The 19,702-nt window shown below is 36.7% G+C and overlaps 1 protein-coding gene across 1 annotated transcript in view; it reads right to left on the minus strand.

Annotated features, from left to right (window-relative positions):
• Positions 1 to 430: 430 nt before the first annotated feature.
• LOC135198562 (G-protein coupled receptor GRL101-like) overlaps positions 431 to 19,702 on the minus strand; it is a 125,667-nt gene continuing 106,395 nt past the window's right edge. Inside the window, exons 18-26 of the mRNA XM_064226262.1 lie at positions 18,062 to 18,133; positions 15,650 to 15,721; positions 12,767 to 12,838; positions 10,114 to 10,312; positions 8,358 to 8,556; positions 5,886 to 6,125; positions 3,704 to 3,927; positions 2,271 to 2,433; positions 431 to 1,343 (exon numbers count right to left, since the gene is read on the minus strand). Of these exons, the coding sequence (XP_064082332.1) occupies positions 1,066 to 1,343; positions 2,271 to 2,433; positions 3,704 to 3,927; positions 5,886 to 6,125; positions 8,358 to 8,556; positions 10,114 to 10,312; positions 12,767 to 12,838; positions 15,650 to 15,721; positions 18,062 to 18,133 (1,519 nt within the window). The 3' untranslated portion in view covers positions 431 to 1,065. The remainder of the gene's footprint in view (positions 1,344 to 2,270; positions 2,434 to 3,703; positions 3,928 to 5,885; positions 6,126 to 8,357; positions 8,557 to 10,113; positions 10,313 to 12,766; positions 12,839 to 15,649; positions 15,722 to 18,061; positions 18,134 to 19,702) is intronic.

Below are 19,702 nucleotides of genomic sequence, written 5' to 3' on the forward strand. Positions count from 1 at the left end.
ATATATATTATATATATATATATATATATATAATTATATATATATATATATATAGATATGTATATATATATATATAATATCAGTATCTCCCTTGATAATGGAATGGAATATAAAATTTCAGCTAAAAGCCAAGAACTGGGACCTACGAAGCCATTCAGCTCTGAAAAGAAAACAGAGAGAAAAATGGTGTCACAGGTGTAACAGGAGGGAAAACCTCAAAGTTGCACTATGGAACAGCTGTCAGGGAGAGGGTGGAAAGTAAGACTGAAGAGGGAATATGAAAGGAGGTGAGTTGCTAGGGGTCGAAGGGACGCTGTAAAGGACGCTAAGTCACGCCGCCATAGTGCATTGCGTGAAGTGCACTGACGTGACGGCCCCCCCCCCCCCCCCCCCCCCCCGCCCTTCCCCCACCCCCCCCCATGAGGATAGCCGAACGGATAAGTTCTTGCTTGCTCTGTTTCGAATCCAAAAGGCAAGTTCGAATCCTGGCCAGTTTGGATGGCCTCACCTTTAGGTGTTAGTTATTCCCAAGGCAAAGCGAATCCAGCACTAAGAGCTATTTGTACTTGGTATACTACATGTATGAAAAGCGTTGTTTGTTGTATGTATGTGACAAATACGATGTCAGTACAAGTCTGGAATCCAGACGAGAGATAACTGTCGATATCAGCCCACACTGACTCTTATTTCTACTTAAGTTAGGCTTTATGTATGCGAGCGGGATTCTTTGTGCATGAAAACGACATTCATGAACCTGAAAATGCTATTCTGAAGTTGTGCACTTGACTACATTTGGTTATCGATGCTTTACTTTGAAAGATGGACGAAACTGATATCACTAATCTGTTCTAGGCAAAACTTGTGTGTTCTGTAAGTCTTCTTCAGTCTCAGTCCTATTGCACAGTGGTAGTTCAAAAAATGTCAAGTACTAGTCATAGCGTTCGTCGATGACATTTTTCCTTCTGTAGCAGACCCTGGAATTTCTGCCAGAGGATCTCCGGGCCCTCGTCAGCTCCTTCAGGGGCACCAGTTCTCGGTCAGCCACATCTACTGTACCATGCTCGCCTACTGCTGACCTGGCGTGGTGAATGCTGTGAACCTTAACTCGCCCATTCGGCCTGGGTTCATCTGGCAAATTGCTCTCTTCACTCTCTTTGACCCTTCCGCGCCCAGGTCACTGGGTCCATTGGCATTCATAACGGGAGCAGGTGAACGCAGGAGCACAGGGCTAGAGGTGCGGATAGATGACTTGGTGTTTATGACGCGGACCTCCGTCTCACTTGGCATTGGCGAGTCAGTCAACTCCATTTCTATGCGCGTCCTGTACGACGCCCAAGGATTTCCTGCAAGAGGGAAGGCCCTGTGAGAACGCTGCAGCACCTATTTCATTTGCAAGAAATTAAAAGAAAGTAGAGTTTCAGTCCTTAAGTAGGGGATAATTTCATGCATTTACTTGTAATCTTAAAGTGCTGGTTTGTTATTAGCTTGGGCAGGTAACTTCTTACGTCATTTTATGATAATTTGCAAAGTAAGTTTTTGCTTGGATTTTGATGGTTACAAAAGAACACTCGATGAATAATGTTTACACCAGTAAAGGATATGGTATATAGTCATTCTTCTTATATAAGCTGTAAAAAGGCGTATTACAAAATTACTGAAATAAAACTGCTAAAAATCGTCCATAGCTCTGCTACTGTAGGTCAGTTCTTAAAAGCGTGTGATATCTGTACAATTGATTTTATTCTATAAGACACAAATGACTGATCAGTTATATAGATTAAGGCCTAAGGCAGAACAGAGGGTCACTGTGTTTTATTTCTACAAAACAGACTCAGCCTTTAGCATGCCATTTAAAATAAAATTAATACCATTATTTTCATGAAGTAAAATCTTGTTTCATGAAACAATCATGTTTATCAGACCAGACTGCAAAGTACTTCTATCTTCTCTCAGAAAATTAATGTTTAGTGGGTTCTAATTTGTGGTTTTTAACGACCCATAAGTCTTGAAGTAAAATCTTCATGCAAACCAAAAAGGTCTCCTTTGTCCCATTCAAAGGAACACTTACAGAGATGTGTGATTGTTTTAGATGGAGCGGTCTAATTCCTTTATGCATGCTGAAAATTCCAGAATTTATACCTTACTTAAAAGAAATAAAAAATTCCTTTTGCCCTAGGAAGTAAATAACCGTTTTATACAGACTACTTTTAACACAAGTAGAATACAAGAAGAATATCATTGTTCTTATCACAATAAGATGAGTTACTGACCTGATTCCAATGAGGCTGGTCTAGCTTTACGGCTCCACATTGCACAGAAACGCTGCCTCAGGCTCCTGAAGCGCTTACGCACAGGGGAAGTTGACAAGGTGTACAAGACAGGATTCACCGCGGCATTTAGGGGCAAGACGAAGACGGCTATCCACGAAAATACCTATGTAAAGAAATGAATGTTAATAGTCTTGAACTCAGCATAATGCATACTGTGTGCTCAGGCTAGTGACTGCATAGTCAACTAAGAACAATATTACTATATATGAATAAATCAGAAATGGTGGAATATACTCAGCTGATTCATCTGCGTGGCAAACGGGGAGTAATAAAATCGAAGGTATGAAATGGTATTTAAAAAGGTGATGTTGAATGGCGAAAGAGTAAAAAGTTGTTTGGTCATGTAGTGAAACATAAAACGGAAATTGACGAAAAGAGTAGCTATAATTCTTAAGTCCTCGAAGGGAGAAAGAGAGAAACCGAAGGGCAGATCTAAAAAGTGTTTGTTAATGGTGCAGTAGAAGTACTATAACTAAATGCCCTCTCCATCTTGGGAAGCATACTATAGATATGTTGAATAAGAATGAATGTATTTTTACATATAATAAGGGGATCGACTTGGCGCTAATGAATTTTATCTATTTATTTATTTATTCTTTTTACTTAGATTTCTCAGGTAGATTTGAAAATGTGAAAGTTTTCTATGTACAGGTTTAACCTTGAACCAGTATGCATGTTTTCTTCTGAAGTCACTCTCTCATGGAGTAAACGCCCCTTTTTTTTTTTTATTAAAAAAAAAAAAAATCTGTCGAGTGGATGAAAATGATTACTTCCCATCCCATTGCAAAACAGTCCGTAGATGCTGCAAACTTATGCTACTTTAACTTTCGCCTAGCAATGATAACTATGCAGATGAAGGAGTCTGTCCAGAAGCCTTGCAAAAAAAATGTAAATAATTCATATCGCACAGCATTGGTTATCGTTATAATAGAAATAAGGAAACTACAGAAAAGTATTTTTTTTTATACTGAATTAGCGGATGCTGAAATAAGGATTTATAACGAAACGAGACTTCTGCTGCAAAATTTCTTCCATCGTAGAGAACTGAACAACTGTCAAATTAATAGAAATCTGTCAATATCAACGTAGTTTCTTACGGCTCATCGGAAAAAGTAAAATGTTACCAGATATCTCTAAAATTCTTTGAGTTGAAATGAAAATTGATATATAGTATCTTTCAGAGGAAACGAATTAACTAGGGGAAAGAAACCATTTTTTATGCAACATGTAAAAATCATTGAACAATACAAGCATTGTAGTATTTTGCAGAAAAAAGCCAAAATACACGTCAAGTAGGAAAAGCAGTGTATTTATCACATTTCATACCGCTATACTTTTATACGGCCTCTACCAAAAACCTAAAATTTACGAACCTTTGGGGGAACGGCCACCCCGCAGAGAGAAGCGATCCCCAAGACGATGATGGGAAGCCAGCAGGCAGCATCCGTCGCAACGATGAGGGTCATCCTGGTCGCCATGCCGCTCTCACCAGGTCGCGCCACAGGACCTGGGAGTGCGGCCATCCTGATTTCTTGAGTGACCGTGTACATGAGGGCGTAGCTGACCGCGATCACGACAAAGCTCAAAAGGTTCAACGCTGCAATAAAAGAAATCGACCTTGGATTCAGCTCTCAAACTTATTTTTTTCATTGTTGATGAATATTATTTCTTCAAGTACTTATGTAGCTGTATATATATCTATAATATATATATATATATATATATATATAATATATATATATATATAAACTGTAAATATGTGTATGTGAGGGAAATTAGACGTTGATCAGAGGAACCTAAGACCGAAGAAATTAACCAAAAATTCAAAAAGGTTTGCAGTAAATAAAAGGTGAAGAATATCTACAGTCATTCCAAATCAGAAACAGAGGCTTTGTGCATGATGTATTTCATTATAAGTTACAGTACCGTACTGTACATATACATACTTTATAATAAAATGTGGAAAAAATATTAATACAAAAATACTAGAAAAAAAAAGGAATTGACAGCAAAGTTCAGACTACCTCTCTCCACACACCTCCTTTCCCGCTGTTATCCCTACATTAAGGGGTCGGTTGCCTGATGTGCCTTCTCCACTGCCTTCTATCAAAGGCATCATCCACATCCCACACTGCAATTCCATTCCATCCCAGCCAGTGAAACTGCTTCCCTGCTCCACCAACCGTCAACAACAACCCTTTCCCCAAGTGAGTTTCTACACAGCCTTACTGTCCCCTCCCCTCCAATGGCATCCAGCCATCTGACCCTTCCCGCCCACCTTGGAAACTTCTCTGGGTCTCTCACAGGTCCAAAATTCTTTCTCAGTCTCTTAATGAGTGTAAGCAGTGTTACCAACATTTCATTAGGGCGTGCAACATTGCCTGCCCTTAGAGAATAGTTTTTCAATTTTCTAAAAATTCATGTCTATTATAAATATTTGGCCTCTGGTCCATGATCCGGTTAACTGAGGAATTATGATATATATATTTTACATAGATGTATAATATATATATATGTATATATATATATATAATATAATAATATATATATCCTATATTATATATATATTAATGTGTGTGTGTGTGTGTGCGTGTGTGTGTGTGAGTGTGTGTGTGTATTACACACACACACAAACATATATATTTATATATATATATATATATATTATCATGACTATTCATTCTAGATTCTGTCTCCTTTTATTCATTGTTTACCCTCGTTCTCGACGAATGTATGGTCTAAGCGCAACCACTAAATTTCAAACATCCATTTATCCGAAATAAGGGGAAATATCAAATCTTTGGGGATTCAACAATAATTATTTCTGTGGTTCCAACATCCAGTAATATTTTCTACTGAAAGTGTTTAATCTGTTGTTAGATTATTAAAGTATCACCTACCAGAGCGATACTCTACAATGTTAACTACTGTTTTTAATTAAATCAGACTTCACTCTAAAACCTTATATTATGAGTAAACACAAAAGGCGCTTCTTGAAGTTTAAAACAACGGAACTAACCTGCAGTTTGAATTAATGATAAAGATCACCCATGAAAAGTCATATCTGAGACCTGAACACTCCTCTGGATTAAAAGAAAAATAATATGGACAAACATTGTTGTCTGGGGTTGTACCAAGGATCTATCTAACGTTAACAACCAGTTAAAGCAGTGGTTTCCAAACTTTTTTCTGTCATTTCCCCCTGCACCCAGTTCAACCATCCAAATTTCCCCCTTCATGTGTATGAAGGAAAGAATAGTTAAAACACACTGTGACTATTTACAAATTTATTTTTCAAATGTTCAAATATACTGGTAAACATATAGTTACAGAGTAAAGTGGATAGAGAGCGGGTAGTAACAACTAACTGCATACCCATAGAGAGCGGTTAGTAACAAATAAAAGGACGTTTGTTTGCTCTTCTACTTTAGAATTAAATTAGTGAGAGGGGTGATTTTTTTAGTTTAGTAGGTAGTGTAATTATTTCCCTCCTGGTAGCTTCTAAATTCCCCCCATAGGAAAATTTCCACTGAATTCAAGTGTAAAACCACCTACCAAGAAATATAAAGACGGCATATTCCCATCCGTTGGGCTTCTCATTGGTGATGTGGAGGGGAAGGCAGACTCCCGAACGTCCGTAGAAGTTCTTGAAGTAGTCCAGGTGAGTCAGGGGAAGAGCAGCCAGCAGTGTTACCAACACCCAGACGCCACCCATTACTTGTTTTGTGATCTCTCCATCAAAAAGATGGCCACCAAATGGAAATTTGATCACCATGAAGCGGTCTACCGTTATAACTAGAAAGCATAAATTGCTGGATAAGGCAATGTGTAAATCATGGCCCCAGGAAAATAGAAAACATGCGAATTATGAGTTAGAAAATGGTAGATCTGAAAACGTTATAGTTGCAATTCATATTTGTACCATCCTTTCAAAGAAACTGGTACTACTTCCATCTACACACACACACACACACACACACATATATATATATGTATATATATATATATATATATATATATATATATATATATACATATATGTATGTATGTATGTATGTGTGTATGTATGTATATAGCAAATACCACAGGAAAATACTAAGCAGAAATCCAAGCGCTTTCATCTTTACTAAGATATTGTCAAGAAAACTGTGAAGGACAACCAATAAACTCTCTCTCTCTCTCTCTCTCTCCTCCCAAACCCCCTCTACTCTCTCTCTCTTTCCTGTTAAGAAAGTTGCTTCAGTTACATTGCCCAGCATTTTTGACAATTGTTATTTCACCACTTCTCACCCCCATTCCTATTGGGCCTGAACTTGGACTTGAAGGGCATCGAGAGAGTGTCTATTCATCCCAGCAACCTAAAAGGCTATGGCTTAGTCACTAATATCCATAATTTTTGACATTTTTTTCGCCCCTTTTCACACCCGCAATCGGGTCTGAACTTAGTCTTAAAGGCTGTCACTATCTATAGCAGCCACCTCGAAATTTATGAATTTGACACTGACATTTGTAGTTTCTGGTTATTTTTATGTGTCATCGCCTTCCCATTCCACCTTCTTCATCAGGGACTGAACTTAAGACTTATAGGACATCGGGAGTGTCACTATTCATCTCAGCAACCTCAAAAACTATAAATTAGACACTTATATCTGTCCTTTTCAGTTATTTTTACATGTTATCTCCTTCCCACCCCTTCTCAGCCCCCATTCCTATCAGAACTGAACTTGGACTTGAAGGCCATTGGGAGTGTCACCATTCATCTCAGTAACCTAGAAAACTATAGATTAGACACTAATATCTGTAATTTTCAGTTAGTTTTGCTTGTCACCACCTTCCCACCCCTTACCACCCCCACCCCCACCTTCCTATCAGGGCTGAGGTTGGACTTAAAGGGCATAGGGAGTGTCACTATTCATCTCAGTGACCTCAGAAACTATGGATTAGCCACTAATATCTGGGGCTAAAATTGGGCGTAAAGGGCTTCAGAAGTGTCACGATTCATCTCACCAACCTCAAAAGGTATGAATTAAATACTAATATCAGTCATTTCCAGTTATTTTTATGTCGCCCTTACCCATCAGGAGTGTCACTATTCCTTTCAGCGACCTCGAAAACTACGGATTAGACTCTACTGTATGTTGTTTTCAATTATTTCTGGATGTCACCCACTTCCCACCCACTTTTCATCCCCTCCCTATTGTGGCTATGGCTTGATTATTATTTTGAAGTAATAGAATTAGCACCAATAGCTTACATTTCAAAATTGAATCAGATTGGCCCCAAAATAAGAAATTTACATTCTGTGAGAGCAGAAATAATAACGTTTTAGTGGGGGTTATATTAGTTTATAAGAAAATCTAATTAGCTTATTTGAATCTTATGTTTGCCTAACCTCTGTGACAAATATCATACTACTTGGTTCACTGGTGTAAACATTCACTTTTAACAAACAGGCAAACAAACAAATGCGTTTTCCCATTTATATCATGGATATTAATAGTCATCTATCCTTATATACAAACACAACACACACACACACACATACTATATGGTTAGAGGACTACGCCTTTCATATTAGGTACTTTTACTGGCCATTATCAAGAAAGGTCTATTTTATTTTCCTTCAACTTTTCATTCTCATAAAACGCTCCTTATGACTCTCATTCTAATGAACGTGGAATCTTGCCTCACTGTCTCTCACGTTCATTGCAAGCTTCACAAGATAAAATAAACAAAGTGCTCTGGCTTCCAACCTTACTTATTTGTGGCCAACCCTACCATCAGAACCTTTGGATAAACATTAGTCACCAATCTTGGCATTCTTTGAATTTCTGTGGTCTGGAAACAGACTCTGATAGTCAGTTTTCCTCCTCAGTAAACTAGTTGCCCGTTGGTCTCTAAGTTAAACACCATGAGCTTTTGTCAATTTGCCTGGAATTCCTGAATTCCCGCGAGTTTATAGGTATTATCCTGGTGTACAGAAAATGCAAAAACCTTGTTTAGAGCATTCCAGTTCTCTCCACATACCTGTAAGAGTGAAAACGGAGAGTTCGGAGGAAAAGGTGCTGATAAAACCAGCCACTTGGCAGAGGGAGGACGACCTCCAGGAAACCTCATAGGCTGCGTAGACGCCCCGGTACTGGAGGTCGACCACCGCCACAATCAGAAGATAAACTCCCATGAGAAAGTCGGCAAAGGCTAAGTTCACGATTAAGAAGGAATGTACCTAGGGAGAAACGAATATAATGAAGAAATCCACAGTGATGTCAGTGTAATCTATATTAGGAGGAAATGGAGCAGATTCTTGATGTTCTCGTTTATATACATTTCCAATATATGTTAGCAATGACATAATTTTGGATTTTTTCACCATTTTAGTGACTCATGCGATTATGTGATTTTCATTGTTAATAATAATAATAATAATAATAATAATAATAATAATAATAATAATAATATAATAATAATAATAATAATAATAATAATTAGTCGTATTACTTTGAGGCGATTCAACAGTGAGTATATCTAAAAAAAAAAGCAGTTACTTATTACGGCAGGTCCTGTATTTAAGAAGACATACCAAGATTAGTAAAAATGCCTCGGAAATTGAAATGCCAAGGATGAAACCACCTTTTTCTATACCTATCTGCCTCACAATTGAAATAATAACAGTTTATGGATATCTGTACGGTACAAGATCTACAAAATTCTTTTGGCAATTGATACAGTTTTATCTAATTCTATAAGTATGAAAATGGTCGCAACAAATTATTTAACTTTTACAAAAATCTCTTCCTGAAACACCAAGGAAAAAAAAATTTAAGTACTTCCACTGGAAAAGTCACCGTAAAAATTAAAATTATACCTTTGATAAAAATATCGCATTTGGAGGAAGAAATATTGTATATAAGAGAGAAGCATATTACAGGACTGTTTCTTCAGGAAGAAATATAATTGGGGAGTACCATCATTGCTTTACTCTTCAGCAGAGACCATTAAAACATTGTGTCCTGATTTCTAGTTTCCTAAAGAGAGAATAACATTTTAAGGTACGTGTTGAAAAAAACAAACAAATGACTATAGAGTACATGTTAAACTTTGCTACTGGGAAATTTTTGCCGCGCTATCTTATGCCATAGATGGGATGACAACAGTGCTGAAGATTTTTTTGAACGAGGGAAATTTTCATAGGGAATGGATGAAAGGAACAGTTGTTAATTGCATGAAGACTGCCTGACTTGTGTAAAGGCACAGCATTATTTAGCACGCTTCGGAAAGTGTACGAAAGAGTCCTGATTGAGAAAGCACAATAGACAAGCACTCAAACTGTTTAATCAGCGAGTCGTCTCTCATATCAAATAACTCCTTTTCTTATTCCATAAGTTACACCAACATCTCCTGCCCTTTGTCTGACTTCTCTAACCATTCCATCCACAGGAATATTATCCAGCCATGGAAGTATAACGTATCCTTATCTAAGGACTCCATTTTACACCTGACGGTTACCGCTCAGCCCACCTCCTGAGATTCTCCCGGAAGCTTCACTTCTTGAACTAGATAACTTCCTCACCTTCCAATTGGCATTACTTTCATGGGGCACATCGGTGCCAGGCAAATGTCAAGCAATTTCAGGAATTTATTTTAGAATATTTCATGAAAATAAATTGTACCCATATTAAACCACCGAGACACGCCATATTAAACGAAGGAAAACGGATACTAGATACGAAAGAAATTAATGTAATAGGAGAAAACGTAGTAAAAAGGAAGTAGTGAAACTCACCTTATTCCCACTGGAGTAAATGCTCCTCCAGAATATGACGAAAGCGTTTCCAAAGAGAGCAATGAGTCCCAAGATCCAGATGCAAACCCGAAGGACGGCGTTTGACATGAGGTCCTCGCACGAGGAGAACTGGTCAGTCTCCGGCAGGCAGGTCTCCACGTGGTCGACCAGACAACACCAGCGCCATTCGTCCGTGGCTCTGAGGAGGAGGAGGTGGAGGTTTCGGGCCATCTTTTATATACTTATGAGAACTAAAATCAATATTCAGATCAGTAAGCAAATAATATAAAAGATCAAGTAGTTTGAAAATGAAAAGGAACGTATAAGACTAACTTAGACCATCTACTGATTTCATTTTTTGGAAAGTGTATGAAAAACAAAGAGAAATGCAGAAACTATTAATCAACAGGAGATCCACAACTCAAAAAAATAAATAACAAATAAAAAATTTATTAATTAATAAAAAAAATACTTAACATCTCACTGATTTCACTTTGCGACGTAAAGTCCATAAGTGACTTAAATTCGGTTCCTTATCAGATCTGGACAATGTAAGTTTGAAAACTGATCGAGGGGAGAAATCCGTATTCTATAAAATTTCAGCGAAGTGGTCACACTTAACATTCATAAAAGGCTCGATAACACCTTTCACGCTGGTCTTAAAGGTGATGTCTTTAGTACTCTGCAGCAAGGATGGCCTACCTGTGGCGCATTGGAAGATTACAGGTGGCTCACTGAACCCCAGGGATAATAAAAGTATAACCATAATGATGAAGAAATAAAATATTTGTAATAATAATAATAATAATAATAATAATAATAAATAATAATAATAATAATAATAATAATTAGAAAAAACCACAAAATTACTGTGTATAACGTGTTTACTTATAAGTTTTTACATTTTATAAGTAAGCATTTTATAAGTAAACACGTCATACACAGTAATTTTGTGGGTTTCTTTTTCAAACTTTAAAAGAAAACTGGAAGAAGTTTTTGTTTGGTTAATAATAATAATAATAATAATAATAATAATAATAATAATAATAATAAGCGAATACAAAATTAATATGAATTTAAGTACCTTCTGGCTAGAAATGAGTTTACTGAAATCAAATTTCTTCTAAAACAAAGTAATTACCTCTACCGATTTCGTTGCTCTATCAGCATCGATTAGTCTTTAGTAAGCGTCATCTTCGTTTAACAATAATCCGTATTTGTTAAAACGAACATGATGAAGTGAGAGGCAACTTTACAGAATACTACATTGAAAAAATCAGATTACTTACTGCAAGAGGTCTTTGATAAACAATCGTTTTAGTGATATTGCTTAAGAGGGAGACTGCATACTTGCATTAGCTAATCCATTTTCACTCACTGAACAAAACAATCCTGAAGCTGCCTAGTCACTTATGAATGGAGCTTATTGGATTGATAACAAATTCAGTAATGAAACTGAGATTTGATGAATTTCCCTCACTACCAAGTGCTTCTGAGATCATTCATTTTTGGCGATCTTTACCCAGTGAGCGTTTTCTAGATACAGAAAATTAGCCCCGAGTTCTATCTAAATTTCCATTTATTTAAAAAGTAATTATCAATTTAAAATCTAGATAATTCTATTATGAGCAATTACTTATGAATTAATACAATCTTAAGTTAGCTTGGAAAAGGATAATTGATATTCAACGAAGTTTTGGGAATGAACGTTCAAAGAGAGTTCATGGTATCTACAGACAGGCACAAATTCACGTGAATCAAGACTACAGCAACATTATTTTAACAAACGTGGGAGAGGAAGAATCCTACAGAATATATATATTATATATATATATATATATATATATATATATTATATATATATATATATATATATATATATATAGAAAGAGAGAGAGAGCGAGAGAGAGAGACGAGGAGAGAGAGAGAGAGAGAGAGAGAGTTGTGGTTTAATAAGACTATTTACAAATATAAACATGAGATTAACGTAAGCATGCAACGATGGCCGGGAAAGTTTCAAAGGGAGAAACAGAATCCTAACATATTGAGAGACAAGAACATACATATATGCATGCACACACACATATATAGGCTACATATGTATACATACATACACACACACACACACACACACACATATATATATATATATATATATATATATATATATATATATATATATATATATGTGTGTGTGTGTGTGTGGTGTTGTGTGTGTGTGTGTGTGTGTAGTATCTACTGGTCATTTTTACCAGAGTAACATATGAAATTGTAATGAACACAATTTCCTCTTAACTTCTCACATTCATTGCTTTTTTTTCATGCGCTTGTCACTACAAACCTTGAGCTACAACTTCAAAGAAATTTGAAGAAATCCTGCTGTCAGGTAGCGGGAAACAAACCCGTGATACCATAATCACCAAAAAGTGGCGTCCTCGTCGGGATTATAGTATGGACATCAGGATTTCGTCAAATTTCTTTGCAGTTGGAACTCAAGGTTTGTAGTAGTGACAAGCGTATCCAAAAAAGGAAAAAAAGGCGAAGAATTTGAGAAGATATGAGCACATTGGGGCATTACAATTTCATATATATATATATATATATATATATATATATATATAGACACACAACGAGAATAAAAACGTACACTTACAAATAAGAAAGTAGCGAAAGGCTCTGGAAAGTCTTCTTGCTGAGTATGGCTAACTGGTTCTTCGTGAGGTCCCTGGGAGAGAAATCAAAACAGAATTATTGTATTTTTTTTTCTTTTGCGAAATGCTCTCTTCGAACCCCAATTTCTGAACTGGAAACTTTAAATTGGGTTTTCTTATCTGGAATGGGCCTCTTTTTTTTTTTTTTTTTTTTTTCTTCTTTTTTTTTTCACGAGTGAGATATATATAAGTGTAGTAACTGAATGCCTTAATCAATTCTTAAAAAGCAAACACGAATGCTAAGTCATTCTCACCAGATAGAGAACCTTAACTCTTAATTCACTCTCTCTCTTCCTTTCTCGTATTTAATCTTTAATTTCTACGATTCAATCCTTATGTCATTCAATCGTAATGCCGTATTTATTTCTTGACATTGGCCCTTCGGTAAGATACATTTTCTCTCCGCCCTAGTGAATGCACATAGAACGAAGGCATAATTAAGTACTAAGACACTTGGTAATTTGATGATTAAAATACGTAACTGATCGAGAGAGAGAGAGAGAGAGAGAAGAAGGAGGGAGAGCAGCGAGAGAGAGAGAGAAGAGAGAGAGAGAGAGAGAGAGAGAGAGAGAGAGAGAATTACTCAAGAAAACGCACATTTCACAGCTTGTACGGAATAAAAACGCTCCCGTTTTTCCTAAAAACATTCAAGAAATCCTCATAATTTCAATTGAAAACGCCTCTTAATGCCTCATTTAGTATTATTCTTCTACAGTGTATCAATGATGTTCGAAATTTGGATTATCAGTAACCCAAAATGTATTGCTATACGACAAACTAACTAAGGAATGTCATCTTGTATATTTAGCTTAGGACATTTGACATCCAGCGGACCAAATCACAGACGTCATTACCCAGTTACTTCTTGTCACGTGATCATTTTAGCTTCACAAACATTACATCTGAGAGTAGCAAGTAAGAAATGACTTAAAGCTCTTGGATATAGAAAAGGAAACCTTATAATTTCTAAAAATGAATCCGATAGGTATTAGGAAATAAAAAAAAGAATTGGGCAATAAAAATGAAAAATAAAAAAAATGGGAAATATAAAATTGGGCAACAAAGAATGGGAAATAAAAAATGGGACAAAAAAATTGGGCAATAAAAAATGAAAAAAATGGGAAATAAAAAATTGGGCGATAAAAAATGGGAAATAAAAAATAAGACAAAAAATTGGGCAATAAAAACGGGAAATTATAAAATGGTATTAGAAAGGACTAGATTATTTTTATTTGCCTTTTATGAATTTAGATCAGCCTTGTTTTTCTAGGTTTAATTACTAGTTTTTAAGAATCATTTTGTGGCAGAATAGCCTTTGTTTTGGATGAGCATTTGTTTATTTTATTTTTGAAATTTAAGTGTCCGTTGTCTCGTCATTTTAAGTGTTTAGCGTAAAGTGCTTAATTTAACGTTTCTCAGTGTGGTTAGGCGCCTCCTCCCCGTTTGTTTATATTACCGAACTATCGTTTTAACGATTGTTTCTTCTTTTTTATATACACGAGTGTTTATGAACGCGTCTTGGTGATGTCTGGACGTTGGTGCTCGGACAGGTCAGTTCGGGCTTGAGCACTCCCTTGATATCATACCTTGAGCAGCATACTTATTTGGACTTTGGAGGACGACTATTTGGCTGTTTATCTGGACGACGATTCTTTGGATTACTTTCTTTGGATCCTCGCCTTGGTCTGTTGTCTGCAGGTTCTCTTGTCACCTGCGACTCGAGTGTCTCCTGCCTCGACCTGCGGCTCGTGTACTTCGAGTAGAGACTCGCAGGTGCTCCTGTCACCTGCGACTTGAGCCAGTCCTGCCTTTCCCTGACGAGGAGGAATTCCCAGGGAATTGGTGCCGTCGCTTTCTTCTGGCACTTTCGTCTCCATTCAGCTGCTGTGGTTTTGGGAGCTTGCTAGCTCGTGAGATGGCCTGTAGGGAGGCTGACGCCAGGTAAGACAGTCTCTCTCTGATTTTCGTTTGGGATCGCCTTCCCTTTATGGTATTACTCTGGCGTTCAGGACCTGCCCTGTTAGCTGATTTGGCGAGTGGATCACGGCCCTAGTTTTGTCTCTCCACTGATACATCCACTGAAGTGAGAAGAACTATACATCCTTTTGTATTATTTAATCTTATATATATATATACATATATATATATTGTCATATTTGCGTCGAGACCATATAACGTCATTCAGTAGGTCTATTATAGACAAGGTTTTTGTATGCTTAGTTTTGTGTTGTTTGATAGGTAGGATTTATAATGGTTTTCCTGTTTTATTACTCTGTCTTCCTCTTTCTTGGAATTAGTAGTTAGGGTAATTTTTGGTGGTGGCCAGCCAAATTGTTGATCCAATCAACTTTATTATTAATAACGGTTATTTCTCCTGTCTTTGTTAGGACTTAGCTTCTTAGTTTTAGGGTATCCATGTGTTACTAATGACTGGTATTTGTCCTTCCTGGTTTATCAAGTTATGTTATTTGTCATCCAACAAGGTTGATCTAAATTGTGAATTTAAGTATTAAATATTGTTAAGTTTTCTTGAGTGTTTGTTTCCACTGACCTTTAGCACTGAGTTACATTTATTACTGACAACAATTATTATAATAAGAACTTTTATAACAACCCCAAGGGTTGTAACAAATAGGGAAATATAACATTGGGCTAAAAAAAATGGGAAATAAAAAAAGGGGACATAAAAGATTGGGCAATAAAAAATGAGAAATAAAAATGGGAAATAAAAATGAGAAATAAAAAAATGTGAAATAAAAATTGGATATCAATCTTGCTTTGGCATAACTGGATATTCCAGTTAAGCTAACGATAAATTTACTTACAATTTCTGCAGGTTTCGTAGTCCTGTAAAGACTGCCTCGTCCAGAGAAGTGAGGTCATTGTCGGACACAATTCTAGGGGAAAGTAAGATCCAAATGGTTTAGTTCCCAGAACGTGAATGCATATATTGCTAGCAAGCAGGAACTCTCTCTCTCTCTCTCTCTCTCTCTCTCTCTCTCTCTCTCTCTCTCTCTCTCTCTCTCACACATATATATATAAATATATATATATATATATGTATGTATATATTATATTCGTATATATTTGTGTGTATGTATACTTACATGTAAACATACCCACACACGCACACACACAATATATATATATATATATATATATTAATATATATATATATATATATATATATATTATATATATATATACATATATCTATAAAATAAATTGTAAAGACTTTGTGACTAAAACGTTTGGAAGTTAAATAGAGATCTCATGCACATTCGTAACCTATTCCAGAGACCCTCTCAGAAGGGACCTCAGAAACGTAACCATTAAAACGTGAGGATTTGCAAATAAAAACGTATCTCAATTTCACGCTCAACAAAAGCCTTTTTATTTGCATTTCTCTAGATCCACTCACTGACTGAACTAACTGGACACATGCGGGGCAGAACCACTTCATCCTCCTGGTGTTATCATTGCTTAGGAAGTGGGGACAATTCAGCGTTCCATATTTGCTCTAATCCAGGGGTTCCTAACCAGCCCCACAATGAATTGTCCAACACGGTTCCATAACCCCATTGTTCAAGACCACTTAAGTCCTATTTGTTGACAATATAACTTAATACACTAAGTTTGATACCTACTTTAGGAATGATCAGCTAGGAATAGAACATATAAGAAAATCAAAAGCATTTATAGTTTTATATAATTATTTCTTTACCAATGTAGCGAAATATATATTGACACAATAACATCAAATATACACAAATATCCCAAGATCAATTCACATACCCCCAGCATGTGGTTCTCATACCCCCAAGGGGTCTGGATACCCCCTGCTACGAACCCTTGCTCTAAGCCATGATGCAATGTCCATCTTTGATAAGCATTTCCTATCAGTGAATTTTCTATGTACAGCACAACCAGGATACAATAGAATGTACATTTTAGGCCGAAGGCCAAGCTCTGGGACCTATAAGGTCATTCAGCTCTGAAAGGAAAATTGAAAGTTAAAGGTTACAAAGATGTAACAGGAGGAAAACTTCGCAACGTTGCACTATGAAATAATTGTAAGAAAAGGGTGGGAAGTACGATGGAAGAGATAGAATATGAATGGAGGTACAGTAAAAGAAAAGAAAAGGGTTGGAGCTAGGGGCCGAAGGGACATTGCAAATAACCTTAAGTAATGCTTATAGTGCATCGCGTGTGACGTGCACTAACGGCACTACCCTCCTCCCCACCTATATATACAGCACAACCAGCTCCAAAGAATAAGAAAACGATGTATAGTACGGACATCATTATGGTCAACACCAGCAATCATTTACAGAGCTTGGAAATACTCACTTCCAGAAAAGCCAAAATTTTTCGAATCCAAGGCTGCAGACTCCAATGGATGAGGACTGCTGGACTCCTCGCTCGCTCGCTCTCTCTCTCTCTCTCTCTCTCTCTCTCTCTCTCTCTGACGTAATAATCCATTATTTCCTTCTCTCTCTCTCTCTCTCTCTCTCTCTCTCTCCATTTTCTTCTCTCTCCTCTCTTCTCGCTCTCTCTATCTCTCTCTCTCTCTCTCTCTCTCTCTCTCTCTCTCTCTCTCTCTCTCTCTCATTAAAATAGGAGGACGTCACTGTCAAGTCACTGCTCCTTTTAATGGATGCATCAGCATACTTTGAAACACATCTAGGATACAGTCCCGTACTCGTGGCCTTATCGAAATAAAAGGGAAAACTTTCCATTCAACTGCCAGGTAAACTAGAGCAACAATTATTTGATATTTATGGGCGTTGAAATCAAATGCTTACGATTCATGATACAATTAGTAACAAGTAAAAATGCGCCGTCGCTTCTTCGGTGCAATCAAATTTTCTGCACAATGTATAATGCAGTATGAAACTCTCAGCCACGACTTGGCACCTTTTAGTTGCTCACCAGATGCGGTCAAGTGAAGATGCATTGGCGGCTGGCACCCTCTAGCGCAGCCAGACGCACTATCCATGACTAAACTTAACCTTAAATGAAATCAAAACTACTGAGGCTACAGGGCTGCAATTTCGTATGTTTGATTATTGGAGGTTGGATGATCAACATAGCAATTTGCAGTCCTTTGGCCTCAGTAGTTTTTAAGATCTAAGGGCGGACAGAAAAAGTGCGGACGGACAGACAAATAACCCTCTCAATAGTTTTCATTTACAGAAAACTAAAAACCAAATAAATGAAAAGGAAGTCAAACTTACAGAGTCGTTAGATTTCGCAGTCCCAAGAAGGCTCGATGGCCGATCTCTCGTAACCGCTGATGACTCAGGTCACTGCAACGAGAATAATGACATTTCAATAATTCGTGGAAAATTTGTGTTTTCTTTTTCAACCTTGATCAAATACCTTATTCTGTAAAAGTTAGACATTTCCGCAAAAAAAATCACAACTTCAGGCGAGAAGTCTATGGCTAAATCTTCATTTCCTTTGCCAAAGGAAATGAAAACACTGCTTTCAAAACATTGCTTCCTTTTTCTCAAACTTTCTGCCTGAAAAGCTTTCAAACTTCTCGTTTGGCTTTTGATAAAAAATATATCTGAGCGTTTGCTTAAACCTCAGCTACTGATCATTTATAGAAATGTTTTAAGACCAAAAACCTAATCATTTGCGTTTTGTCCTAAACGCGACATCTTAAGAGAAAAATCCTTTACGACATAAATACTTACCATATACCTCAGTTTGGACTATTCCTCTATAACAGCAGTAGTGTTTACTAGCTTTCATAATTCAACTTACTTTTCTTACATCGATCTTTCGTTTTAAAAAAATCCACATCTTTAAATAAAAGACTCATCATGCAAATTTTCGGAGCTAGTTCGCGTTCATCATCTGAAGTCATTTGGGAGACGAATTCATTAGACAAGAACTCATTTTTTTAGGATTAACTTTTCCGCCAATCAGTGAAACTTCCCTACTTAAAATATACTTTTTTTTTAACCTGAATTTGAAATTTACAACATTAGGATGATCATGGGGTCCACTCATTTGCCTAATATACGCAAAGAATTACTCCAAACTGTCCTGATTCAGCCTCTGGGTCATTAAATAACTTTTTTTTATGGAATTTTTTTTTATCATTTCAAGGATTTCTATAAGTGACGGACATGAGAGAATGACTCACTTCTAAAATTTTATGGACAGTTTTTGTTAATTACCTTTTCATGACCAGTAGACATCTGTCTATCTTTTAATCTCATTTACCTCTATGCTTGACATAAATTATCTTCAGCAAAATAGCCACATGTTTGTACGTATGAACCCCAAAGACACTGTGTGTGTCCTTACCACTCATACTGATGACGAATTCATGATGTCGAACCACTCATCTAACAGATAAATGAAATCTGCAGCATCTTTCCAGTTCTTAATTAACTTCCAACAATCCTCTCCGTCTTATTGATAAATACTCGATTGCTTCAGCGCACCTGTTTGTTTAATAATAATATTTCTGTTGCATGATCAACTCTGCCGTCCCAGTCAACTGACATTTAGATGAATTTCACTTAACTTATGAGCTATTATAGTTTTCATGATTTTGATGGGTATAGGCGAGTAGCTTAGTAGCTTATTGACCTTGGGATTTAAAGGGAGTATATATACCGGCTTGTGTGATGTCAGTGACGGGGCCTACGAAATTTGATTGAAGTACAGCTTAATTCTCTCCAAGGGGAACATATCAACCATAATTATTTTGTAGAGGAAATTCACGGAATTTGAACGGTTTTACTCGTTAATTTCCTTGAAAATACATTGAAACCGATGGTTATCTCTGAATCTTGAAATTTAGGTTAAAAGCCAAGAGCTATATGGAAATTTCCCTCCTAATGCAGCCTTGTGGATTT

The sequence above is a fragment of the Macrobrachium nipponense genome, chromosome 22 (assembly GCF_015104395.2).
Source record: "Macrobrachium nipponense isolate FS-2020 chromosome 22, ASM1510439v2, whole genome shotgun sequence".
In the NCBI taxonomy this organism is placed as follows: domain Eukaryota; kingdom Metazoa; phylum Arthropoda; class Malacostraca; order Decapoda; family Palaemonidae; genus Macrobrachium; species Macrobrachium nipponense.